The sequence below is a fragment of the Papilio machaon genome, chromosome 19 (assembly GCF_912999745.1).
Source record: "Papilio machaon chromosome 19, ilPapMach1.1, whole genome shotgun sequence".
In the NCBI taxonomy this organism is placed as follows: Eukaryota; Metazoa; Arthropoda; class Insecta; order Lepidoptera; family Papilionidae; genus Papilio; species Papilio machaon.
This window is the reverse complement of record NC_060004.1, coordinates 2,461,013-2,485,717: the sequence shown is the minus strand read 5'-3', so window position 1 is coordinate 2,485,717 and position 24,705 is coordinate 2,461,013. Positions and strand designations below refer to the sequence as shown.

The 24,705-nt window shown below is 35.9% G+C and overlaps 3 protein-coding genes across 3 annotated transcripts; 1 reads left to right on the top strand and 2 right to left on the bottom strand.

Annotated features, from left to right (window-relative positions):
• Positions 1–274: 274 nt before the first annotated feature.
• On the bottom strand, positions 275–1,786 carry LOC106721260 (probable pseudouridine-5'-phosphatase; the record flags this gene model as incomplete). Its single annotated transcript, XM_014516166.2, has 7 exons — positions 275–450; positions 544–603; positions 707–805; positions 881–1,011; positions 1,119–1,254; positions 1,369–1,451; positions 1,612–1,786. Coding segments are annotated over 7 exons (822 nt in total), but the record flags the coding sequence as incomplete, so codon positions are not given.
• A 1,600-nt stretch (positions 1,787–3,386) lies between these two features.
• LOC106721273 (peroxisomal biogenesis factor 19) lies at positions 3,387–7,158 on the bottom strand. Its single transcript, XM_014516179.2, has 8 exons — positions 6,986–7,158; positions 6,360–6,530; positions 5,966–6,016; positions 5,774–5,862; positions 5,127–5,252; positions 4,811–4,962; positions 4,285–4,405; positions 3,387–3,904 (listed from the first exon to the last, which is right to left on the bottom strand). The coding sequence occupies exons 1-8, from the start codon at positions 7,047–7,049 to the stop codon at positions 3,794–3,796; spliced, it is 885 nt and encodes a 294-aa protein (XP_014371665.2). The 5' UTR covers positions 7,050–7,158; the 3' UTR covers positions 3,387–3,793.
• A 1,169-nt stretch (positions 7,159–8,327) lies between these two features.
• Positions 8,328–24,287, top strand: LOC106721261. Its single transcript, XM_045682596.1, has 48 exons — positions 8,328–8,344; positions 8,433–8,561; positions 8,632–8,758; positions 9,207–9,344; positions 9,671–9,764; positions 9,984–10,133; positions 10,317–10,458; positions 10,741–10,914; positions 11,272–11,404; positions 11,597–11,725; positions 11,805–11,906; positions 12,099–12,226; positions 12,512–12,655; positions 12,884–13,019; positions 13,271–13,366; positions 13,435–13,545; positions 13,616–13,705; positions 13,808–13,979; positions 14,085–14,248; positions 14,498–14,723; positions 14,984–15,151; positions 15,399–15,586; positions 15,667–15,771; positions 15,848–16,126; positions 16,301–16,382; positions 16,692–16,871; positions 17,533–17,616; positions 17,693–17,794; positions 18,020–18,169; positions 18,350–18,498; positions 18,604–18,795; positions 18,908–19,012; positions 19,130–19,347; positions 19,482–19,655; positions 19,980–20,178; positions 20,321–20,424; positions 20,553–20,706; positions 20,991–21,046; positions 21,127–21,283; positions 21,795–21,921; positions 22,093–22,202; positions 22,385–22,546; positions 22,677–22,775; positions 22,854–22,941; positions 23,040–23,140; positions 23,272–23,376; positions 23,779–23,832; positions 24,161–24,287. Exons 1-48 carry the CDS (start codon positions 8,328–8,330, stop codon positions 24,242–24,244), a joined length of 6,378 nt encoding a protein of 2,125 aa, XP_045538552.1. The 3' UTR covers positions 24,245–24,287.
• Positions 24,288–24,705: the final 418 nt, after the last annotated feature.

Below are 24,705 nucleotides of genomic sequence, written 5' to 3'. Positions count from 1 at the left end.
TAGCTGTCGACTTCTTTTTCTTTATTTTATCACATTATTAGTTTCTGTGTAAACGTAATAAAATTTATTTATATGTTCATATTTATTAAATGTACCTACTTTATAGCGTTAAAACAAAATTAATTGTGATTAATAACAATATGGGTTTGGTTTTAAAGAAAATAAAAAACTGGAAATGTAATAATGCTTTTTATTTATCAACAAAATCAACATTACAAAATATATTAAATATGTAAAAAAAAAAATTAATACGCAATAAACTTTTTGACGGTTTTAAAAGAATAATTTCGTACTATCCTCCCAATTTACGTTTCAACATCCACGTTTTACGCCATCTTTAAATGCGGGTATTCCGAATAAAGTTGGATCCAAATCCAGTAAGGTTTTTAAGACAATCGTTGCTTTCAATGTTAACTCTTTATCAATACGATAATCCGGTACCATGACAACCTGAATTTAAAGGCTAATTTACATAACAAGTAAAGGGAAAATTTACCTTAATGTTTTTTATTAAGGTTACTAAAAAAAATGGCATTGACGCACCTGCATCTTAGCTCGAACCGCCGCTTCGACTCCTACGACTGAGTCTTCAAATACGAGACACTAGAAATAATATTAGGAGATTTACTAATGTCGCATGCGCGAACCAGTGCTCTGAAGCGCTACCGACATAATATCTTATTTAGTATTATGGAGAAGCAAAAACCTGGGTCGGGTTCGCTTTCGGCGTGAACCTTGCGGCGCCTAGCAAGTACATATCCGGTTGAGGTTTACCGCGTTTCACTTCTGAGTCCGTAATGCACACCTGATGCAATGAATAACATTTAAATAGTTATCCTTAAGTTATATAGAACAGAAAAAGGCTTCGAAGTAAGATTACCTTATGATGAAATAAACCAAACAATTTAGGTCTAGCTTTGACGTGCATTTGTACAGCTTGGTCTGTTGAGTTGGTTACCAGAGCTATGGGGATCTTACTCGCACTGAGGTGCCACAAGAGTCGCTCAGCACCTTTAAGTCGAGATTTGAGTTTTTAAGCAATTAAAAAAATCTAGTGAAAGGCTTAGTTATACTGTCGCGGAAAAATATTACGAATGTTGGAACTTGCAACAACTTGCCTTCTTTAAATGGTGCGTCTGTTAGGTTTTTCTGTACCATATCAGTCATTTGCTTTTCAAAGTCATCTACAGAGATGGGCAGCTTCAATGCACTTACAACTCCGATACTCAGCTGACGATCAGTCACGCCATATAGCTTTAAAAAACATTAGTATAGCTTTAAAAAACACTAGTGCTCTGGAACCTGGTCATCATGGGACCTATTTTTTATTATCTCAAAAAAAAATAACTTCTGTTTTATTCAATTTACCTGGTTTTTTAATTTCGTACTGTATGTTTTATCATATCGCTCACATATTTTCTGTATTGCTTTGTGGTAAATTATTTCTGAATCTGAAATTGACGATAATTAATTTAAAGTATTTTTAAAATCGCTATAAAGTTTCCATGCGTCTGAGATACAAGAGTGGCATATATAAAGGTTGTATAAATAGATTTGTTAACATGCAATTTAACAACAATGCATTTTAAATAAATGAGAAAAAACCCATACCTAGTATAGTGCCGTCCAAATCGAATAAGCAATGAGTTACTTTTTTGTATTTCTTTGTGTAACTAAACTTATTTTTCAAATACAGACAATTCAAATTATTTCTCTCATACAGCAGAGGGGTTCTGTAAAATTTTGTAACTGCCCGACTCCAATCATTTTGAAAAAATTTACTAAATTATGTCAAACTCTTTTAAGTTTAATGTGACTTGCTTGTGTCAATCACTGTTTTTATACTCTTTGGTTTATTGCTTTTGCCCAGCACCTCTGTAAATGGATAGGCTATAAAACGTCGTTTTGTTGCCTATTTGAATTTCGCCATATTGGCGCTGACGGCCCCGGTTTGTAGCGGTGGTGAGGATTTGAAGTTATACTACAGATAGAATTAACCGTCATTAACATAAACAAGCGTGTCGGAACGAAGAAAAAAGCTGCATTTCCAAGCAAGGACCTATCCATTTATACAGATCAGTGATATGCAGACCTGCATAGTGTTAAAAATTTTAGAGAATAAAAAAAAATATAAAAAAACTAAAAATCACACCTTCCACAATCACCTTTTTAACGATGTTGGATAAAATTTGATGAATGAATAAATGTAAAATAAAACACAAAAAATATTTAAACAATTTTAATATCAACTAAATAAAACACAAATGCAATTTTACTACACGTAATATATCATATTGTATTTAATATGAAAACTAATCAACTACAAAATAATATATTTGTGCCAGGAACTACTCATTTAGGACTTGGTACAATACGCCAAATAAATCAAGCTTTCTATGTTTATTACTTCAATACAAAACATAAAGATTGTAAACAAAATATCGGGACCACTTTTTTTACTCAAATCAAATTTCCCTCATATTATTTGACTATTTTCATAGATATTTTCAATTAAATTACAGAATGGCAGTCCTTTCTATTACGTGAAGTTACTTTATTTACAAACTTTAAGTGTTGAGTTAGTATATACTGTATAAATAAAAGGTATACATTTAGATTAAATTAACTATTTTGAATATGTGTTACATGGACCAAATCTTTCCTTAATTATTCCATCAACATTTATCATCAGATATTTAAAAATAAATATTATTTTAATTGATAGAATAAAATAAGATTGTCTTTGGCACTCAAACCAGATAAAATGACATAACCCTAAACCAAATAAAAATATAAATAAATAATTATAACAAAATTAACTCTCAAAACTTTAAACCCCGATTGGGTTAATATTTTTTATGTCAATCAAAATTGACTTCACAAACACGATTAGGCACATTATAGTCTCTCAGCGAGTAACTTTTGTATGGTTACATTATATTTTACTATTCATTTAATACTTTAAAATTATCGTAAATTATCTTTTCAACTTTGTTTTACATAGATTTGATGCAAAAAATAAGACACAATTCCGCGTTTTATATAAATATTTCAACCACTCTATAAAGAAATCCTTCACCGATTACAAAAAAAATGTATATACCTAATTGTAAATATCTTTGTCCTCATTTAAAATATTTCTTTTATATTTTCAAGTACAACCTCCTTTACAATATAAATAAAGCTAAATTTAAAGTTATTAACAAATTAAAACATTCATCATTCAACAAAATTTAAAAGGATACTTGTGCACAATTTTAATTACATATTTATACGAGAAAGCTTTTGATGTCAAAATTTACAAAATTAATTTTTCATTGACATTGTGTAAGTATAATACAGTATTATTAATTATCTTTGCCAAATGATATTTAAATAAGCAATATGATTAATTCAATTGATATTTTTTATATTTATAAGTCGGTCATAGACAACACATGAATGACATATGAAATGTCGAAACACCATTTGACAGCTGTCAGAATCTTCCGATTATTTGGGTATACATCGATCATTATAATTCCATATAGAAAAAGAAATATTTTTCAAGTAATAAAACTATACTGCAAGACGGATTGCATTTTTATTGATACATAAAAGATATATCCCTTATTATTTATTCAATGAAACAAGTTAGAACCTTTATTGCATTTCTCTGCACTTTGACAAATGGTTAAAAGAAAAAAAAATGTGATGACTTAATACATCACATGTTTTTTAAATATTTACTAATAGTAAAACCATCTTAGCCTCCGTACATTATCCATACCTCGTTAGTTCATATTGTTAATGGTTACATTATAGCACATTGCCCACCATCTTGGGCAGTAGGGGGTGCGAAGCCTGGAGGAGGGGCGCCTATGTCACCCACCAGATCCTTGGGGGGTTGACCGAGGTCTTGCATCTATAAAGTAACGCTATTAAATAGTAAATCACATGGATCGAGACATTTATTGTATTTTTACACAATACTTTAAATCACATGTAAGAAATAATGGTCTCATATAATATTTTTATTCATACACTTCATATTGAATTGTAAAATACATGAATTTGATATTATCATTGAAGAATTAGGGTTAACAGAGAGCGATAGTACCCCATATTATAAAGTGCTTTTTTTTTCAACAAAAAGGGTGCTTTTTCGCGTGTATGTAAATTTTTAGGTATTGTAAATGAACCAATTTCGACGAGTGAGGTGTCATTAGCTTCGTTTTCTTCATCGAAGTGTCACAGGGTTGGGTTTATTGATTTGTTTTTAATTTTCATTTATAAATACATTACCTGCTGCATGAGATTCAATACGACTTCAAAGCGTTTCCTTTTGACATCTTCAGGGTCGGACTCTTGCTCCGGCTCTAGTTCGGCGCATACCTCCTCCATCAACTTTTGTTGCTTTTCGAATCTATAAAAAATGTTATACAAAATTAGACAACAATGTATATAATGTATGTGTAAAATGTAATGTGTGTATGTCCTTTTTCTTGTGAACCTCAAGTTTCGGTTTATTACGCCATTGATACTTTGTTTGAAAAAAACTTTAAAGATGTATATCGGATCAGAAAAATTCCCTGATTCTGAATATATATATATACGTCAATATCGCAAAAAATGTCGCTTAAAACAAATAGCCTTTCACCCCTCGATATGTACATACATAATTATGAACAACTTGCTAACACATAAATTCAGGAAAAGTTAGCGGTTCATCAATAAATAAGGCACCTTTTGTGAGTAACATTTTTTAAAATTGTTTACGTTGCAACATTAAGTTTCGAGAGTGTATAATGAATAATAAATATATAGTTACCTTTCATACTCAGCCTGTTCAATCTTGCCTTTATTTTCAGCCAGCCATGTGGGGTAACGTTCTACAAGGTCTTTTAGTGACGGGTACAGAACCTCCTTGGATAAAAGTGATTGCATCATGCCTTGCATGAATGGCACAAACATATTGTTCTCCTGAAAACAGTATTATGATTAAAAAAATAAACTATAAAATGACACTGGCATTCAAGGATTATTTTCGAAATATAAATTGCGCGAATATGGAGGTTTTACGTTGCTTGCTCTGGTTTTACTTACTTACCAATACGTATTATATTGCTAGTATTGAAAACTATTACCTGTCCACCTTCACCCATATTAAAGTTGGCAAACATGTTAGCTAAATCATTTTCAGAGAATGGTGTCTGAAGATTTTCTGAATCTGTGTTAAGATTCTGCAAAGTTCTCGTAATCGCTTCCGAAACCTGAAAACAAAGAGTATTACGATCACACCAGCATTCTCCTTTATTAAACTTCCAAAGTTCACGAGTTTATTAATGTGACCAATTAATTATCCTGTAATATAACCTTATCCTATGAAGTCCTAACACATTTAGTGCCACCATATAACATCACTTATGACTGTGAAAATCGTACATTGAACATGTTAAAAAGGACAGAAAATCAAATTCCATAATATACAGGCATTCAGAAAAGATGCATACAATGGAATACCAAATACTGAGTTAAATTGTCATATTTCAAATTGAGAAACCCATGGTTTTTGTTTTACACATATTTTCCGGACACATATGAACCTTGAAATTTAAGGTTAATTTGTCAGCACATATATGTCCCCAATGAGGTGTAAGGGTGAATAGACCTTAGACAACTGCGCTGAACCATAGCGGGTTGGTTGACTTTACACATATCTTTGAATTTCTTCATAGAAATGTGCATGTTCCATAACTAAAATAAAGGTTAGTTGATTGCCATAAAAAGTCACCTCATTTATTTTCTCCTGAGTCGCAGTATCATTAGCATTTTCCACCGCAGGTGTATCTGAGGGTGGCTTCAGCACTTGAGCTGCTGCCTCTGTTAACCAAATAAAATTACTTTAAATAATTTCTTATATTAATAATAATTAAAAATAAAATTTGTCACTTTGTTATATTTAATACATTTAAAGCATACTTACCAGCCATTTTGGAGAAGGTATGCGCAATCTGTTCTTGAGTTACATTCTCATCTGTAAACAAAAATTAACTTATGTATTAAGTAACATATGTAGTTTAATCAAATTCATTATTAAAAAAAAACAATGACTAATCTAAAATATATTATTAAATTTAATATACAAAATACAGCCCTGATGGGCAACCGTCATCAGCGAGAAACTCAGGTTAGAGAGAAACCTCTAAAGTGAAAAAAAAATCACAGTACCTTAATCTCTTGATTACTCTTAAAATGTACAGTTAACATGTGTAAACATAAAACATAACACATATTATTAATGTGTTATTTTTTTTTCAATTACTATAAATACTTTGTAAGAAATGAAAACATCCACAGAGAAATTGAATCACACATACCTGGTATTCCACTGAAATTTCCGAGTAGAGCAGCCATGTTACTCTCAAATTGGGCTGCAGCTTCTCTTATGAATTCTTCATTCCACACATTGGCAGGTGCCTCTTCCTCTGTCTTGTTCTCATTTTCTTCTGTCTTTCCTTCCGTTTTTTGTATCATATCTTGGAGTGCACCTTTAATAATAAAACATTAGGTAGTAATTTACAAGATTTCAAATATTACACATTTTATTGAAGTAACATTTTCTTATTAAGCTTAAATGTTACTAGGGTAAGTGTAAAATGCATTTTGGTGATGAATATTCTAATATACTTTCAGACATTTAATTTATTTCAGACACCTTTGGAATGGAATTATTAACATTTAGTTGCTGAAATATAAGATATGAATAAAATTATCTGTTTTAAATTGTAATGTCAATAAGTGTTATTACTCTGATATAACGCGCATTAATAATTAAATTTACTTTATTGAACATCACAATTTTATGAAACTAAACTTCTTTTTTTGAATTTATTTTATGGATATAGAACACGCTTTTACAATTTAAATTAAATATGAACTAGGTTAAAGATTGTGTAATACCATGACAGAAGGGAACATGCAACAAGATAAATATGAAACTTACTGTCCAATAAGTCACCGAGCTCAGGATCAGCGTCCTTTTTGGAAACATCTTTATTATCAGACATTGTTAGATGAAAGATTTAATTAAAATATAAGGAATTGAAACCGAAAAGACTAAATTTCAGGTTTTGACTTTTGACAATTCAGTTCACTGCGTCACAGATTGACAGAAGAAATTATTGATTACTGACTGATCAAAGAGTGTATAACATTGTTATTTTTGTTCTAGGGCAGATTATTTAACAAACTGAAATTGCATTTTCACAAGGTACTCATTGCAAGAATTTGGTTTCAATGTTGAATTGACTAGTTAAAATAAATTTTTATTATTACTTCTAATATTATTCTTTTTAATTCTTAGCTGCAAATTATGACCACATATGACATGCTTTATGCATTCTTAACAGCGAAATTGCTGTAAAATTCTAATTCTAAGATAATCATGTTATTACATTACGACATGGTACATTTTATTGCAAAGTTGCCAATGCCATGTTGAGGTAGACAAAGGTAGACTTTATATAGAAGAAATTAATTTTTAAATTCACTTTATATTTCTCTAAATTCATAACTTAATACTAGACTTTACATTTTTTTTCTCTTATTATATTAAAAAAATAGTTAACATAGTTCGACTTATTTAGTTTTTAAAATATTGATTTTTAAAATACGACAGGCAGTAAGCAATGACAACCCTACTATTGAATGATACCGCCAAATAAAATCAAATCTTTTGAAAATGTTCTAAACAAAAAATTGCGTTAGATCTGTAAACATGGAAAATAAACACTAAACTGTAACGTTTTTTATTTAAATTACAAAAATAAAGTATAAAAAGCGGAAAAAATAAAATGTGAGTATGTAAAATATGTTTAAGTAAATTGTCCTTATTTTTTAACATATATACTTCGTTAGTGTGTAATTTATTAAAAATACTTTCACTTCGTTGAATAAAGATGTTTATCTTATTCTTCTCTCCCTATCTTCTCGTATTTTAAGTATGCGTCTAGTTTATTATCATTAGGAATGTCAATAGAATGATCGTAGTTGTAGGGTTGATTTAACGTACAATTAGGGTCAACCTAATCAACACAAATTTTACTTAGCTTGTCTAGTAACTTACAAATTGGTTGTACTGTAGGTAATGTAGCATAACCGGGGTGCTAAGGTAGCATGTTATAGAGTAGAGAGCAAGTAAGTAGAACTACGAATGTCTTCTTTTCTTGTCTTAGTTTTCCTTAAATTATGGTATTAAGGTAATTAAAACGAAAATATTTTGTTGCAGAAAAAAAAATATCAAAAATAATATTTTTGTTTATGAACAAGCATTAGAGAAAAGTATAATGGCTGATAAAAATAAGTAAGTATTTGGAATCTTGATCCACTATAATGTGATAGAAAAACAAATTTTATTTCCGTAGAGGGCTTATCGATTACTTTATTTGTAGAGGAACCGCTGCAGGAGATGCACCCACAGAAAAAAAGCCAGAAGGAAAAGGTAAAGGGAAGGGGAAAGAAGAACCATTGCCTCCAGAACCCGAAGAGATACCGAAGACAGCATCAGAAATTGCTAGAGAGTAAGAATTTCGAAGTATCATAGCAACGAAGAAAATTTTCCAAGTTATTTAACGTGTTTTATTATTACAGAGAAGCTGAATACAGAGCGATGTTGCGAAAAAATCGCTTCAAAAAACGATGGCCCGAGGTTACTAAAGTGCAAATAACAACGAGACCCTGGAAACCACCGCCTCCGCCGGAAAGATTGCCACCCATTGTTAGTAACAGTCACACTGGGTTTTTAATAAACAATTAATACACCAATGCTTTAATCGCAATTAATTTTACTTACCCAAAATAAGAAGTGTACAGACCATAAAATCTAAAGTCTTCTCTTCCAGTAATACCCAAAGGGGTCGATATCAAACTGAAAGCATTGCTAATTCTCACTCTGTCTTCTTCTATTGACCTAAGTCAGAATGAAAAATAACAATAATTGATCTTAAAAGTAGATAATTTGGCCATGGGGGTCTGTGGAAACGGTTCATTTTGGAAAAGGAGGTCACATGTCCAAAATAGTTTGGGGATCCCTGATTTAGACGAAAGGAATGTTTTCTATACTTTCAAAGTTTTGGTTCTTTCGTTCGTTTCTTCGAATGTACACGCCAGTAGTCATAAAATAATAATAATATAGACGCAATATTGCATTTGTATTATTTCTGCAGATAATAGAACAACCTGAATTTAAGACAAGAAAATGGGTTCCACCATACATGAAACGTCGAAGACGTCGCCCCAGGCTACCTCGGATACCTGCCGAGGAAATTACTCAGTCGTTATACGAATGTGCGAAATTGAGAAGAGTAAGTTAATACAGTGGTTGATTAAGGCTTAGTCATTTCTAACTTAGGCTTATTTCCAAGCAACTTAATAGGACACTTTAAAGTTGCAGCGTTACTAGCCTGAAAATCAAGAGCTAGGAATTGTGAAAAATGAGTTTGCGGTTTCAATCAAGTTATCGTGAACCATGTCCTATAGTTTCCGCTTAGTCAAAAAACGTAAAATAAATTTGAGTCAATTGCTCAAAATAAAAATGTTTAAAAAACATATGATTAAATTTATTTGCAGGTGACAGCATGTTTTTTTTTTTTTTTTGGAAAATCTAAACGATTTAATTGCTTGGTTACAGATATGGCACAACTTTATGCAAATAGAGAAAAATAAGATGATCCTTCAAGGAACTGTAGGTTGTAATTCTAAAAAGTATTCTTCGACTGCTTGCGGTAACTATCTTGATACTTATGTATTTACGTAGAAGTTTTAATAAAGTAGCGTTGTCGATAGAGATAAAAGTAGCTCTCTCCATTTGACGACGCTTCTCTCTCTTTTGACGTCGTCTAAACTTAGACGACGTCAAAAGCTTTTCGGGACTGATTACGATGATTCTTGGCTAATTTTATTTTTTAATTTTATGACTAAATTACGATGAAAAAATATTATAGGCTCTCAAACGGGATGCATAGCTGTGATCTGCCGCGCCCTGCTAGAAGAGAAGTCGCCGGCGCAGCTTGTGAGGAGAGACGTCGATGAGGTTATAGAGTGGGGTGATAGGTTTTATAAGCGCTGCATGTTGGCACTCAAATGCTATAAAGGTTTGATTTACTCGTATCTTCAACTGTCTTGTTTTAAATCTTACTAATATTATAAATGCGCCTGTTTGTATGTTTGTCGCTGAAATTTTTCATAGATGTAGAACATAGTCTGGAAGAACAAATAGGCCCTAATTATTTTCTTAAAATTTAGTGGGGACCTAAAAGCTATATTTTGTTTTATAGGCAAACCCCAACTACAGTTGAATCAGTTACTCACATCATTTTACCTTTACGACAAAAAATACACCGTAAAAATGACAGAAGCAATGTCAGGACTGTTGGCAAAACACCCCGATAATATTCAGGCTCAGGCCGACCTCATGGCGTAAGTATGAACTATTGACTATAGTTTTTTCCTCATATAATACCAGAAAGTTTGAAAAGAATTCTAACCTCACCTTTATGTTAAACTTTTTGAAATGTCAAAATAACTCAAAATTTGTATAAAATTTGTCTTATGTTCTTGTAATTGACGTAAGCTTTGTATATTATACAATTTTTCCCATTACATCGCTAGTTTCTAAAATGGCTGCCTTAGAAATGGACGTTGCTTACCTTTTTTTTTTTTATTTTATTTTGGGAAAAAATACTACTATATTTCTTTTAGATTAATGGAAAAACTAAATGGCAGTACATACATGATGATTTTGAGTATTGACGGTGAAAGGCATTTTCTAATCTGGGGCCATCCTCCGCCACCGGAGGCAAATAGCACTGTTAAAACAATATGTTATATATTCGACCCACACATGCTTAATGAATTGGGTCAGCCGAATTCTGTGTAAGTATGCAAAAACGCTGTACACTTTGGTATATTTTAGGTAATATTGCTGAGAAATGAAGCGTGTAAAAGTCTTGAAAAAAAGACCTATAGTTCTAGTCAAACCAGCCCGACTTTTAAATTAACTAAATAAGTTGCTTCATCAGTCTGTTGGTTTATCGTAGGAATAAACATACCATAATTTCCTCATTTTCTATTCTTCATCTAATGTCGTATGTTCCCTGCGAAAATATTAAATTAAAACTATGACTAATCTCCTCGTTACGATTGATAGTATCATTGGTTGCATTCGTCTTACTATTAAAACTATTCTATCATAATGATACGGGTGTTATTATTTCAATATGTGATCTTTAGATATGGTGCGGGGGCATTCATTCGCTATGCTGGTATCACATCTTTCGTATTAGACTTTCTGGCCAACTACGGAGATCTCAGTGCTGCTAAAAGAGGATCTCCAAAACCACCTATTACTTTAACTAATATTGAGGTCTGTTGCTAAAAGTATTACTTTGTTAATGGTATTGTAGAATATTCAACGTGAAAACTTCATTTGTTTAAATTTTGTTTTTTTCGTGCTACGCTATTTATGCTACGCATGCTACGCTTGCTACGTATGCTACGTACATAGTAGAGGAGAAGGAAGAGAGAGACAACTATACTATATTATGTTTCTTTTCAGGTTGTGCAAATTGAACCTCTGACTCGTGAACCTAAGTATGAATTGGATCTGAAAGCTTTAAAAACTCATTGTCAAAGCGAATGGGAAAGTATTCATATGAATATGCTCATAGAAAAAAAATTGACAGAGGTAAAAATTTTGTCCGTATTATTTTATTATTAATCCAGTGTTTTATATTTGTTTATGTTTTTTATTATTTGCTGTTAAGGGACAATATCCTTTGGCTTCGTTAAGTGCGGTCAGCTTGGCGACGTCCAGAGCAACGTCTAGGAAGAAAGTTCGAGAATTTTATCAAAAAGTTCCTAAAGAGGTATATTCTAAAATATATACTGTAAATAATTTATAAAACAACCAAGATGTAAAAAAATAACTTTAACTTAAATTTATTCATCATCATCATTCGCTTATATTCGAAAATCTCTAAAAAAAAAGGTACTGCAGACTAAATGGGACGTAGAATTTGTACCTTAAACACTTTTTAACAAGATTTATATTATGTTAGCCTCCTCCTACTCTGCCTATACCTCCCGAGAAACCCCCTCCAGCTCCCACTCAGGAACAGATAATGTCTCTGCGCGGTGAAGATTTCTTTCTCTACAGTCCGCGTACAGACGCACATACTTATGGACGGTATGTAAAGTATCCAATTTTATACTATGATAAAGTGTATCAAAAGCAACGAGACTTTACTAATTAAAGTTACGTAATAAAATCATCGAGACACCAATTACATGAAAGAGATATTATTCTTATAATTTAAAGATATAGAAATATATATAGGTAGCTATAGGTACCCCCAAATTATTGGTTTTAAAAACCATTTAGTATTTAAGATAAATAATTTAGATATATTTATATTATACGTGAAATTACCTAAATTATTTTTCTATAAATAACAATATTGTATTTATTTAGAGACGACTTAATCCCGCTTCCCAAGTCGGAGACGATTCTGCACAGTCCGGTGGAGATCGCGGACCAGAACTTCCACTCTCAGTTCCAACAGATGGACGTCGAAAAGTGGATCTTGCATGCAACAAGACACATGGCCAGTTACAGGTAAATCCAAAAGGTTCCATTTGTGGGTAGTTCAAAATTTTATGAGTAAAAGTTTGCTTATATCAAGGTTTACTAGGTTCCACTTTAGTGTTCGTGTTTCGGTCATATGCGAAAGCTTCACTTCTCTGCAAATTCGTTTCGATGGTTTATTATTAACTCATCTGATTTTCTAGAAAGTTTACGTTTTTTTTAAAGAAATTTTAATACTCAAATGTTCACACTTCACAGATATCAGACATTTAAAACGTTTACAAGCATCGCGTGCTGTGTTGCCGCACTCGCCATGTTGCGACGACTGCGCGCGCGAGCCTGGAACGATGATATTCTAGATGAAACGCTGGATTTGGGCTACAATATTTATAGGGTATAAACATCGTAACATTCTCTAACAGTCTAAGTAACGATAGGCAGAGCTTCAGATTTAAAATTATTATTATTTCTAAAAATAATAAATACTTTGTTGAATGTACATAGAATTTTACCTAGTCTAATTTAACCTTATCATCGTATTCAGAAGAGGTAGACATAATCATATAATAGATGTAAAATAAAGTCGTTGGAAAAGATAGATAAATGACTTTACAATGGTTTGTTGACGATTGTAATGATCAACAGGAATCGCTTTTGGAAAGAGGTGGACCAATAAGACGACTAGTGCTCGGGGAAATAAAGGAAACCTTCAGAATACGAGACCATGAGTACAAGCATAAGGTAATTTTCTATAACTGTACTTGAAATAAAATGGTAACTTGGAAATAACTTACTATTTTATTCAACAGGAACGTGGTATAGCCGTATGGGGCAAGATACTCTCATCGGATCCGAAAGTCTTCGACTTGTGTCGAGGTATCGAGGCCTTTTTCAAGGAATCGGATGCCGGCGTGTTACAGGTAAGGGTATCTAATGCATTGGCTTTCGTTTTTTTTTCTTTCGCGTTTAACTTTCTTTCATTGTTTATAGATCCCCGGGGAGTACGAAGTGGCTATTTGGAATGAGGGCGGTCGCTACTATATCTACCATCCTTGGCCAGCGGACAGATATGGATATAGGGTAAAGTTTATTAGGTTCAAGTTGTGGCAGTACAGAGATATCACCAGCTGTCATCAGTCTTAAAAGATTATTATTTTGGTAATTTTTCATTTCGGTACAAAGGTTGGTCTACAAGATGGTGGCAAGGCATGTCTTCTATACTTCACGCGAGTATCGCGACTGTGTGAGCACTTACTGGACTGCACGAATGACATGAAGCGCAAGCCGTTCAGCATCTCCGACGTGACTGTGCAGGAGCTGGGCGAGATGCCGGAACCGGTCAACAAACTAAAACGTAAGCATTTAAATTGTAATATTAGACTACTTATCGCATCTTTTGTTTTAATAGTGCCACCAAATAAATTGTAAATAATGTAAAACAAAACTCTGTTTTGAACAGCCGTCGCGCCCAACCGTTGGGTGGTACGTGGTCACTTCCACGAGGCAGACGAGAGGTTCCCGGAGGAGCACCGCGGCCGGCAAGCCACGCCGGCCTCCATCGCAGCTATAGCCTTGGCGCACATCGTAGACCCCTCAGAATGGACCGCTGATCAAATTGACGAGGTCAGACTGTAACAAATGAAATCTTACCAACCTCAATGCACCTAACATACAAGACATTCAGATTTAGTGTTCCAGATCCTAAAGCAGATCTTTCCCACCAACTAAACGACCGATAAATTGACCGACTGCTCCATCAATTACACGAAAATTTCTAATATTCCAATCTTCCAATCTTCCTACATTCCAACCAGTAGTACCAACTAAAAGAAAATTCATAATACACTTGGAAAAAATTTCGTCTTATTACAGTCTTTAACTCGTGGTGACATACTTTACCAAAACACAATGGAGAATCTCGAACGAATGGGTATAAGCTTGGATACAACCACCAAGACCGATGAAGCCGAGAATGTTGAGGAAGAAGAGGAAGGGGGTACGCCAGGCGGGACTCTCGCTGCTGCGGACGTTCTGGACAAATTCCGAATATCTGACTACGATTGTATCGAAACTGATATATTGGATAGCGCTTATACCGGTATATATGTTGATAATAAAATATTTGCATATCCCAGTCTAACTTTGCCGTGTAAAAATTAGATTGGATTGTAAATTCTTTGCAATGTAAGCAATGCATAGAATTAACAATCTCGAAATTATAATAGTTTATGTAGCAATGATAGAAAAAAAAAACGACACTAAATTACTACTAAAACCTTTAATGAAAATCCGTTTGAAACACGATGAGAAACGGTGTGAGAAAATCTTACACTAGTTACTAAGATCGTATGCTTTCAGGCGAGTTGAATCCCAAATCGAACGAGGTGATGTCCCTGAAGCAATCGCTGCGTCAACTGTTCCGCGAGCACTCGCACGCCGTTGTGACAGCGCGCGGCGCCTCCAACGCCGTGTGGAAGCACGACGAACACTTCTATTTCTTCGATCCTCACGCCTGCGATGAGAATGGTGGGTCTTTTAGTTCCAACTTTAACTTTATTTATTTAAGATTTGTATAAATATATTTTATATAATATTACAATAGAAATGCGGTGAAGTACTGATGAGCTTAACTCTAAAAGAGTTCTCTTACAGCTGACCATACCATAGAGGATGTAACTTTACAAAGTTTAACGATAACATTGATTCATGCATAGGCATCTATCTCTTCGTCTGTCGTATACTAGATGTGATTTATAATTTATTTTCTTTACAGGATATCCATCGGACGATGCTCGTGCGGCAGCGTGTCTAGTGAGAGTGAAGGGCGGGCCGGACGCGCTCGCTGACGTCATCCTCGGCAACCTGCCCCCGGGATCCGATGACAGCTTCAACTTGTCACCAGTCGCTATCACTGCGACCAGACTGAATGAGGTCATTGGAGCACCGGAAACTAAACTTGAGGTCATTTAATAAATAGGGATTATAGTAGTTAGAAATTACATGTGAAATGTAAATCTTACGACAATTATTCATTTTTACAGAGCAAAGCTTTCCAGTGGATCTCGAAGGGAACCGCTGCCATAATGATGGGCCCACGAGGCGAGAATTCTGCCATCGGCAAGGCTGCTGAAAGAGCTGGTGTCGGGGTAAGTTCTAATATACCAGAAAACCTACTTTTGCTATCGGTGGCCAGTTTGTTAATAATACTATTGATCTTTTTAGGAGGATGACATGGCTGGTCGTACCATAGCTTTGCCTGCTGCAGCTGCGTTCACTGCTGCCACTGCGTCCGTTCCCCCGCCGCACATGCATCAAGACCACATGTACAATTTCCTAGATGCGGGTGCTGAATATTATCTGAACCACGTAAAGAAAACTGGTCGCAAAGAAGTGACTCCTGAAGACTTGACAGAGAAATTCGAAATGGGTGCCAACACATTTTCAATCGAGTTGGAGGAACCTGTCACACTACCATTGCGCCTTCCTGATGAACCGCAAGGGGTAAGTTGGAACTCCTGGTAAAGAGTAGTGTGAAAATTGATGTGAAGTTGAATTGCTATTGAAATGCGCAAGGCGTTTTGAAAATTGCAGAAGTCGTAATACAGTGTATAAGTATGTTCTACGTAAGTATAGTAAGGAATAGGTTTTTTCACAAATTGTATTTCATCTTTGCAGGAGGGTGGCGAAGAAGAGGCTGAAAACGACGAACTCGGTGAAAATGCAGAAGAAGAGGAAGTCAAAGAGAAACCAATGAAACGTCAGTCCTAATCTTAAAATTATTTAAATACATTTCCAGTTCGAAGTAAACATTTTAAAGTAGAAAAAAAAAACATTTTAAGGAATTTGTTAAATTATTAATTTAATGAACATGCATTCATTCATATTGCATTGCATTGCATTCATACGCATTCATTCATTTCACATACTTAAGTATATCCTTTAAAGGATTCTTGAATACTCACGTAGGCTTTCAGCTTTATTTCAGTTAAAGTACACTATATAGTTTCAGATTTACTCTGGAACTAAAATACTTAAGTTCCGTTATCTTTTCTTTTTGTTCTAACAGAAATAAAAGACGCACTGTTCAGAATGTGGGAGGATCCCACTAAGCCTAACTACGTATGTCTGCTGGTGGGCGATTACCATCAGTTGGGTGTATGGCTGACGCCGGGCGGAAAGGTGGTGGCCTTCGACCCCGCACCTACTTTGACGAAGGGCTTGTTGACACCGCAGAGAATTAAGAAGGGTAATCTTATTGAACACGCTACAGTACTTCTCCATTACACACTTAAGTAATATTACCATTAGAGTTTTTAAATGGTAATTAACCCTGAGTGTAGATTTCGCATACTAAATCACATCAAATATTAAGGCAACCGCTTAAAGTTTCTTATTGAATTAGTTAATGGTGTGGCTTAGATTGTATTTTTTAATAGTGATAACTAACGTGTTATTATTATTTATTATTATTATCATCAGTTCACTATTCGTCCCTACCTCGTAACCTACCCCAAGTTAGGGGTGACTAGGCCATAGTCAACCACGAGGGTTGGTTGACTTCACACATAAATTTGAATTTCTTCTCAGATATGTGCAGGTTGCATCACAATGTTTTCCTTCACCGTAAGAACGTCGGATAAATGTACATATGTAGATCGAAAATCGAAAAAACACATTGGTACATGGCAGGATTTGAACCCAGGACCTGCAGATTGCAAGTCAAGTGCCCCTGAGCCACTGACACTCTTGATAACGTGTTATTACTAGTAGATAATTTAACGCTATTGTGTTTGTAAGTCCGAAGACTATAAAAAAGGATGGTTTTCTTTTTCTTCTTGTGTAAGTGCCAATCCATGAATTTAAATGTGTATAGATCGGTTTGTAAGCTCAACAAGTATTGTATTTAGGTGATGAGCTACGTTTACAAAGAATAAAAGATGAGATGTCCGGTGAAGGCGCTGAGGAAGCCGAGGATGAGGAAGCCGAAGGAGGTAAGATTCCGTTTGTGCTCTGCAATGATGTGCGTCGAATTTCGTAATTACTTTTCTTGACTTTTTTAAATCACAGAAGGTGAAGAGAAACCAGAGCCGGAGCCAGAATATGTACCTCCAGAGTCAACGCCCGCACTAATGGTGTTCGCTAGTCCTGGAGAATTCTTGGATAAAATGAGTAAGTATTATTTGGCTATTATTTATTTCAGGAAAGACGTGTCATATTTAAACCTCAAAGTATACGCGAACTATGTTCAGAAAATAGCGCTCTCTTTGATGACTACATTTACCAACTTTCTTATCCTCTAGATTAGTCACGTCTAGTACGGTTCTCTAAGACCGCTTTTGTGCAGATTTTCAATTTATTTCACACGTTTAGTTCATGGTAAAATTTTCTTTATAGCGCTTCAAGGTGGGCTGGATAGGAAGCAATGTCTAGCGCCGTACAAGCTGTATAAAGTCAAGGTCATAAATGAACTGACATCGGTCTTGAAGGAAAGGAAACCGAAACCAGAGAAAACTGCTGAAGGCGATGAAGGAGGAGATGAAGATGGTAGTTACTTTCGCTAAAATTATTTTTTGTTATATTTTAGTTTCTTAAGAAATGATCAGTAGTTTTTGAGTTTGTTGTCTCCGATACGTTGAGAGGATTTTTCATAAGTACCAACTAAGAATCGTATCAACTAAGCTATTTTGAATGTAAGCTTTATCGGTGTTTTTGTGAACATTCTAGAAGAAGACGAAGATGCTCTTATCGAGCCACTGGAGGACTCGGTGATGGGCAAATACTTTACACGTATCAGTCGCGCGGTAGCATCTTTACGAGGACGAGTTGCCCAGAACGAGAACTACTTCATGGATCAGCCGAACAGAGATAATCAGGTATGAAAATTGCTTTAACATTACTACAATATAAGACTAGAATTGTAAAGTGTGCCTTCATATAAATAATAAGAATAAACAAAATCGTAATTTTTCTTGCTCTAGGATGCCGCCAATGCTGTAATGGGTATCGTAGTGGAACACATAGAGCCATACATTTACTGGAAGACGTCGTTAGTGGACGCCATACTGAAGTATGGCGACCGACTTTACACCACGTCTCTGCCGCGCGCCGCCAACCCGCCGCGCCTCACGCCGGAAGAAGTGCAGCCGCAGTTCCACGTCACCAACTTTAATGTAAGTCTTAACTTTTCATTGAACTTTTCTTTCAATTCTGGCCACTGGATGGTTTTCGTTACGCTATTTTGTGAATTCCTTGTTTAGGTTAAATGTGTATTTTTTATGTCAGGTGAGACTCGAGGTCGAGGGAGACGTGGTACAGGGAGATATAAAAGCTGGTAACAGCGGAGCTATACTGAACTTAAGAAGGGGACTTAAGACGTTCTTCGAATCTGTAAGTGACGTATACATCTACATCTACTCTTTTAATTCTGAGAAATTAACTTATTAATGAGAGTAAAATTAAATCTCATAACGTAACTATTTCGAAGTGACCTCAAAATTATTTCAGAATAATTATGGCGTAATTTGCGCGAAGGGATATTGTGTCGGAATATGGAAGTCTTCGGAAGGCAACGGGTACTGCCTGTGGGAACCTCACGCAGTAGGTCCCACGGGCCGGTTTTCACCTGGCGGTGCTTCAGCGCTGGTCCTCTTTGCCACTATTGATCAACTTGCAGACACTATTAAGAACAATATTGAAACTCTCATGCGACCGGGGAGTAACAAGTGAGTTTTTTTTCTTTTAAGAGACACAAATCACAAGATGAAAACAGAAAACTAACATTTTTATGTATTGATTGAATTTTGTCAAACAAGTATTGACATAAAACACATATGAATAGTGATTGTCCTCATTTTAGATACAGCATATCATCAGTGAAAGTGTTCTGGGAATACTCTAAGCGTCAGGGAGCAGTCAGCCCGCAGGGTGCGGTGCCTGACGAGGGCTACGAGTGGAAGGTCCTCACTGCCTATGTGGAGACTGCGCGCGGCCGCACCATACTGCGGGGCACCAGGCCACCCGATCTCGTCAAGTCAGTACTAGCATACTAACTTCAAGATTAACTATCTCTTATGTGATCAAATGCCTGATGCATTTCCATCGTGAAATTTTTATCATTTGTCGTAAAAATATGAATTCAAAAAGGATTATTGTAAAGTTCCTATACAGAGCTAGCCATCGTACCTAGTTGTCATCTCTAAAAGATTGTGTGTTGAGAAGTAGAATAGAGTAGTTGTGTGTGTAATGTTATTTATTTATATCTTGAATTATTAACAATTTTAGGTTAATTGGCCCTCGTGCGGTTTAACCGTTTTTCGAATCCGCTCGTGCCTTTCTTGACTCTCTCTATCGACAGGTTTACTCGAGACGCGCTGCTGCAGTCAGCGTGCGGGGCGATCGCGGGCGCGTGCATGTCGCACGTGCGCCGCCCGCCGCTGTGGACGCGCCGCACTGTAGATGACGTGATGGCGGTTGGCAGCAAGCTGCTCGCCGCATCCCTCTCTACCCTGGGTTACGAGTTCAGACCGGGGGAAGACGTGCTGCTTCCTCTGCAGGTGACTTATAAGTTTATCCATCCAGAAATATACATATATAGAGTTGTGAATCTGTTTTGTTGTCCTATCAGTTTTGTAGACAAGTTTTATAGGAGATATCTTGATTTAGCTACAGTATGTTTTATTTTGCAACACTTCGCAGGTGTTAAAACGTTTCGTATTAGGCGTGAACTACGTCAGATACGACTTGCAGTCGGCGTACACTGGAAAACTTGAGCAAAAAGAGCCTACGGAGATGACTGTCAGGTAAAATGGTTTGTTTGTTAGCATTAGATATTCTTAACTATTAGAAGAAGAAAACAACTGACCTCAGATGCAATGTAACATATCACTCTAGACACCATGATGTGACATGTGCAGTTTGCTTGCTCCAGGTGTGCGCTGGAGCGGTTCTTTGAGGATCACTCAACGGGCATCCTGTGGTCGATGCCGCACGCGGTGGCGGTGTGGCGCTACCCCGGCTCACCGCCATTCTACATGTTCGAGCCTCACGCTTGCGGCGCCACTGGCCTTCGGGCTGATGCTCAGGTTGGTGTTTATGGTAAAATGTGGCAAACAAATAAGCTGACACATGAAAAAGCTAAAGTAGCGAAATGAGCGCTGCTTAAAAACATATAAAAATATGCCTGACCTTAAAAAGTTTGCAATGCGTTGCCTACTTTTAATTGGCAGAGGAGGGGAGGCACAGAAATAGAATATTTCCCCATCTCATGTGGTTGTCCGACAAATCCACGTTCCTATCCTATAACTACTTTATAATAAAATGATCGGACCTCATGACATTGTCCGATTTCATGATGAAATGATTTCAGGACGACGGTGCAGCTTGCGTATTGACTTTCACATCACCGAAGTTGATGGCGTTCGCGTAAGATTCGTTATTCGTATACGTTGTTGTACTCGTATGTCTTAAATAAACAGTTAAATGATAATATACATCGTTTATAGATATCTCCAGAACGTGCCACTAGAAGAGCGTCTGAAGCACGACTTCCAGCTGTATGCGATGTCGGTGACGGTGCAGCCCATCAGGAAGCTGGGCGGAGTCGACCCGCCGCTGGTGCGCGCTCCTCCTGGTGTCACTCTCATACCAGCCACTAGCAAGGTAAGACTCTCATAAATTATAGAAACTTCTGTGTGCCTTGGCCCAACCATTGTCGGACCTAGCAGACGGAGTCCGCAGCATGGTGTTGAAGGCCTTATAAAATTATAAATACTTTTTCTTGTTATCATTATTTGCTTTTATTTGTTGTTGTTATTTTCTTGTAAATGTATGTGTAATGATATTGTAAGTTGTTTCCTATGGGACTGAAATGTCCATATGAACCAAAGTTCCCATTAAAAAAAAGGAAAAAAAAAAATTATAGAAACTATACTCAAACTACGACAAACAGAAATGAAAAATATGAAGAAAAACGACGGCCTTTTCACGTCGAAAATTAAATGGATTATCATCATCAACACACTTTATTTAGGGTGCTGTGCCGATGTGACCCAGGTCTTTTCTTGCATCTGCATCGTAGACCCATGGATCTAATATGATAGTGTAGTTGGTTTGATAGTTCCATTTGTTCTTCCTTATTTTTTTGAACTTTATGTCTTTTAATATTCTGTAGGTGAACGTCGACGGTAGCCAGCGGCGAGCTGCAGAACAAGACCGTAAGCACCCGCCAGGCAGCGCGACCTGTCTCGACGCGCAGCGCGCCACCGAGATCAGGGACAAGGAGGATGCTAGGCTGAAAGGTGATAATGGTCACATATAATGAAAGCATCAAAGATTAAAAACTTACATACTAGTTACTAACGGCAGAGTTTGCTTTTGAAGTACTTCAATGAATGGACCGGTCCGTAAGTACATTTTCAGCCAGCCTTCTTACTCTTATATCTCTCTACTCTTATATGTTTGTTTTATAGGACAACGCAATTCCAATGGGTGGTTGGTGTTGAATGACGGCACACAATTCTTGTCAGCTCAGCACTCAATGGCTTGTCGAAGATTCTCCGCTGCATCTAGAGGCAAACAGGTACACTCTTAGATTATCTTTCAGCAGCTACAGTTCTTGCATAGCTTGTTTTTTTGTCTTTTTCTTTCCATTACCTTCAACGACTGATGTAAATAATCTTCTCCGAGAGCAATTTCTCTGCTACTTGCCTTTAGCTTTTACCATTTGTGACCAGTAAAATAAAACTATACATGTCGGTGCAGGCGCTGGCGTGTTCCGTGATGGCGGTGGCGATGTCTCGCGTGGAGGACGTGTGCCGCTGGTGCGCCGCCACACTGGACCGCGTGCTGGACAGTGGCGACCAGCTCTACCAGGACAGCTACCTTCACTACCGTCCCGCGCAGCCCTACCTTAAAATTCAACAGGTTACCAAGGCGCTTTTTCATTACTTACTTCTTTTTTTTCTTTTCTTTGCGGACCATTGGTCAAGAACTTCTCTGTAGTAAATCACTGTAAAAAAAAACTAGGTAAATCAAAGTTATAAATGCTTGTCAGATCTTACGCAAATTCTACACTCCGGGTAACTGCGTGTGTCGCGTGGTGGTGTACAAGGCGCGCCAGACGGGCTTTGTTGACGAGGACTTGGAGACTCAGGTATACTGACCGTAAACCATATTATTTTTACGTATGTGCTTGTACTTCGGAAAATAATACAATTTTAACTCACTACAGGTGACTGAGTTTTTCCGCGAAGAACGTTCCGGCGTTTTCGTGGCTGGCAACGGTGAATTTTCCGTGGCGCTATTCAGGACACCGCGTGGTAAATATATCTATAGGACTATTTTTTTTTTAAGGAAAGGGGATCATAGATGTCTTTTTTTTGGTCACATTAATTAATTGCTATATTTAATTACGTAGGTTACTACATGTTCGACCCGGCGGACCGCGACCGCTACGGGCGCGCGGTGGCTCCGCCCTGCATCGGCCGCGCCCGCGCCTGCTTCTCACAGTATCCCAATGTAACATCATACACCAATACACACATACATCATATTGAACCTATTCAGAAACCTTTTCAGATATGATGAATATAGGACCTATTCAGAAAATAACGTTTGGGTAATAATTGTTTCCTATGTGTTTGTGTTAGGTTCGAACGTTGGCAGACAAGCTCCGGGCCAATATACCACCCAATGTGAGAGAACCAGAAAAGGTCCCATCCGAGGACTTTGACGAAACGAAGAAACCTGAAGCGGTATGTTAAATTTTACTGGTTTAGTGCTGGCTGCTATATATCTTATCCTGAACCTCAGCCTTATTTCCCGTCTTACTTAGTACACTACTTTACTTTATACCAAAATTTCGTCTTATACGAGTATTGTATCAAAATAGTACCTAATAGCTGTCGTCCGCGTCTCCGTCCGCGCGAAATTTAAAATACTTAATAAACCTTTGTGTTCTTCTAGATTATTTTCTACATCTGTGCCAAATTTCTTTAAGTTCTGTAGTCATTCCGGAAATATGTACCTTTTCTTTTAACAAACATCCATCCGTCCGTCCATCCACTCATTCATCAAAACTTTCGTATTTATAATATTACTAATTTAATATTATCAGTAAGATGTATATTTTTACATTAGATATGAAATGGTTACAGAATGAAGGTGGTGCAGATAAGAACGCGGATAACCTGTCTACTGCCAAGTCAGAGGTAAGGCAATGTATTGACTTTTATTTAAAGATTCCCGTAACACTTGTATGAAATATATTACTGTTTCATTTTTTTCAAAAAGGATGTCTTTATACAAAATTTTCAACAGTGGAAACATAGAATTAGAACCAATTATTATCAGACGATAAATTGAATTTTAGAACATCCAAATGTCTACTACTATTTTAGTATCTGGGGCCACTACCGTAACACCAAAGCATTCTTTCTCTTTATTTAGACGGAATGAGTAAGACAACGATATGTTTTTGTATGTGTGTCGGCAATGTAAACTCTGTAATGTAGATTGATATAATTATTATAATGACAGGTTCGGTTCAAGGAATCTCAACCGTTCGCAATCTATGGTATGGATGTAACAAGTTTAAGGAGAATAAACAAGTACGAAAAATAGAAAAACAAACTTGGCCTATGAAATAGTGATTCTTTGGTTTTTCGAGTACTTTTCCTTTTGTTTTTTTTCTGTTTTGTATTGTACATCGAAATTAACAAATTTGAAATGATCTAACGCTGATTTTCAAATCGATAAGTTTTATGTAAAAACCAAAATGGACAATAATTTGTAAATTGTTTGTAAATATTTGAACACGTTATAGTGATTTGGTCTAGAAAATTTTGATGTGAAAAAACTAAATGAGCAAGTTTTACAAAAAAAAATAAAAACTATTACTAGCCGTCTTATTTTTTCCTTATCCTTTCCTATCTTCTATAACTGCCTATCCCCTTTCCTATATAGACTAATGATCTAACTGTAATCCTTGTTGATTTTTTTCAATTCTTGATTAATGGGTAGAAGCAGCCATTTACAGAAGACTTCAAAGCGTCGAAAATACAAATATTTTAACATTTATTTAT

Excerpts from the sequence above, each read along its gene's own strand:
- LOC106721273 (XM_014516179.2), bottom strand. The coding sequence starts at position 7,049 with ATGTCTGATAATAAAGATGTTTCCAAAAAGGACGCTGATCCTGAGCTC. Across the intron at positions 4,963-5,126 it reads ATATGGGTGAAGGTGGACAG|GAGAACAATATGTTTGTGCC; the intron begins GTAATAGTTTTC and ends TACTGTTTTCAG. Across the intron at positions 4,406-4,810 it reads GAACAGGCTGAGTATGAAAG|ATTCGAAAAGCAACAAAAGT; the intron begins GTAACTATATAT and ends CATTTTTTATAG.
- LOC106721261 (XM_045682596.1), top strand. Across the intron at positions 11,405-11,596 it reads TTACTTTAACTAATATTGAG|GTTGTGCAAATTGAACCTCT; the intron begins GTCTGTTGCTAA and ends GTTTCTTTTCAG. Across the intron at positions 12,656-12,883 it reads AGACACATGGCCAGTTACAG|ATATCAGACATTTAAAACGT; the intron begins GTAAATCCAAAA and ends CACACTTCACAG.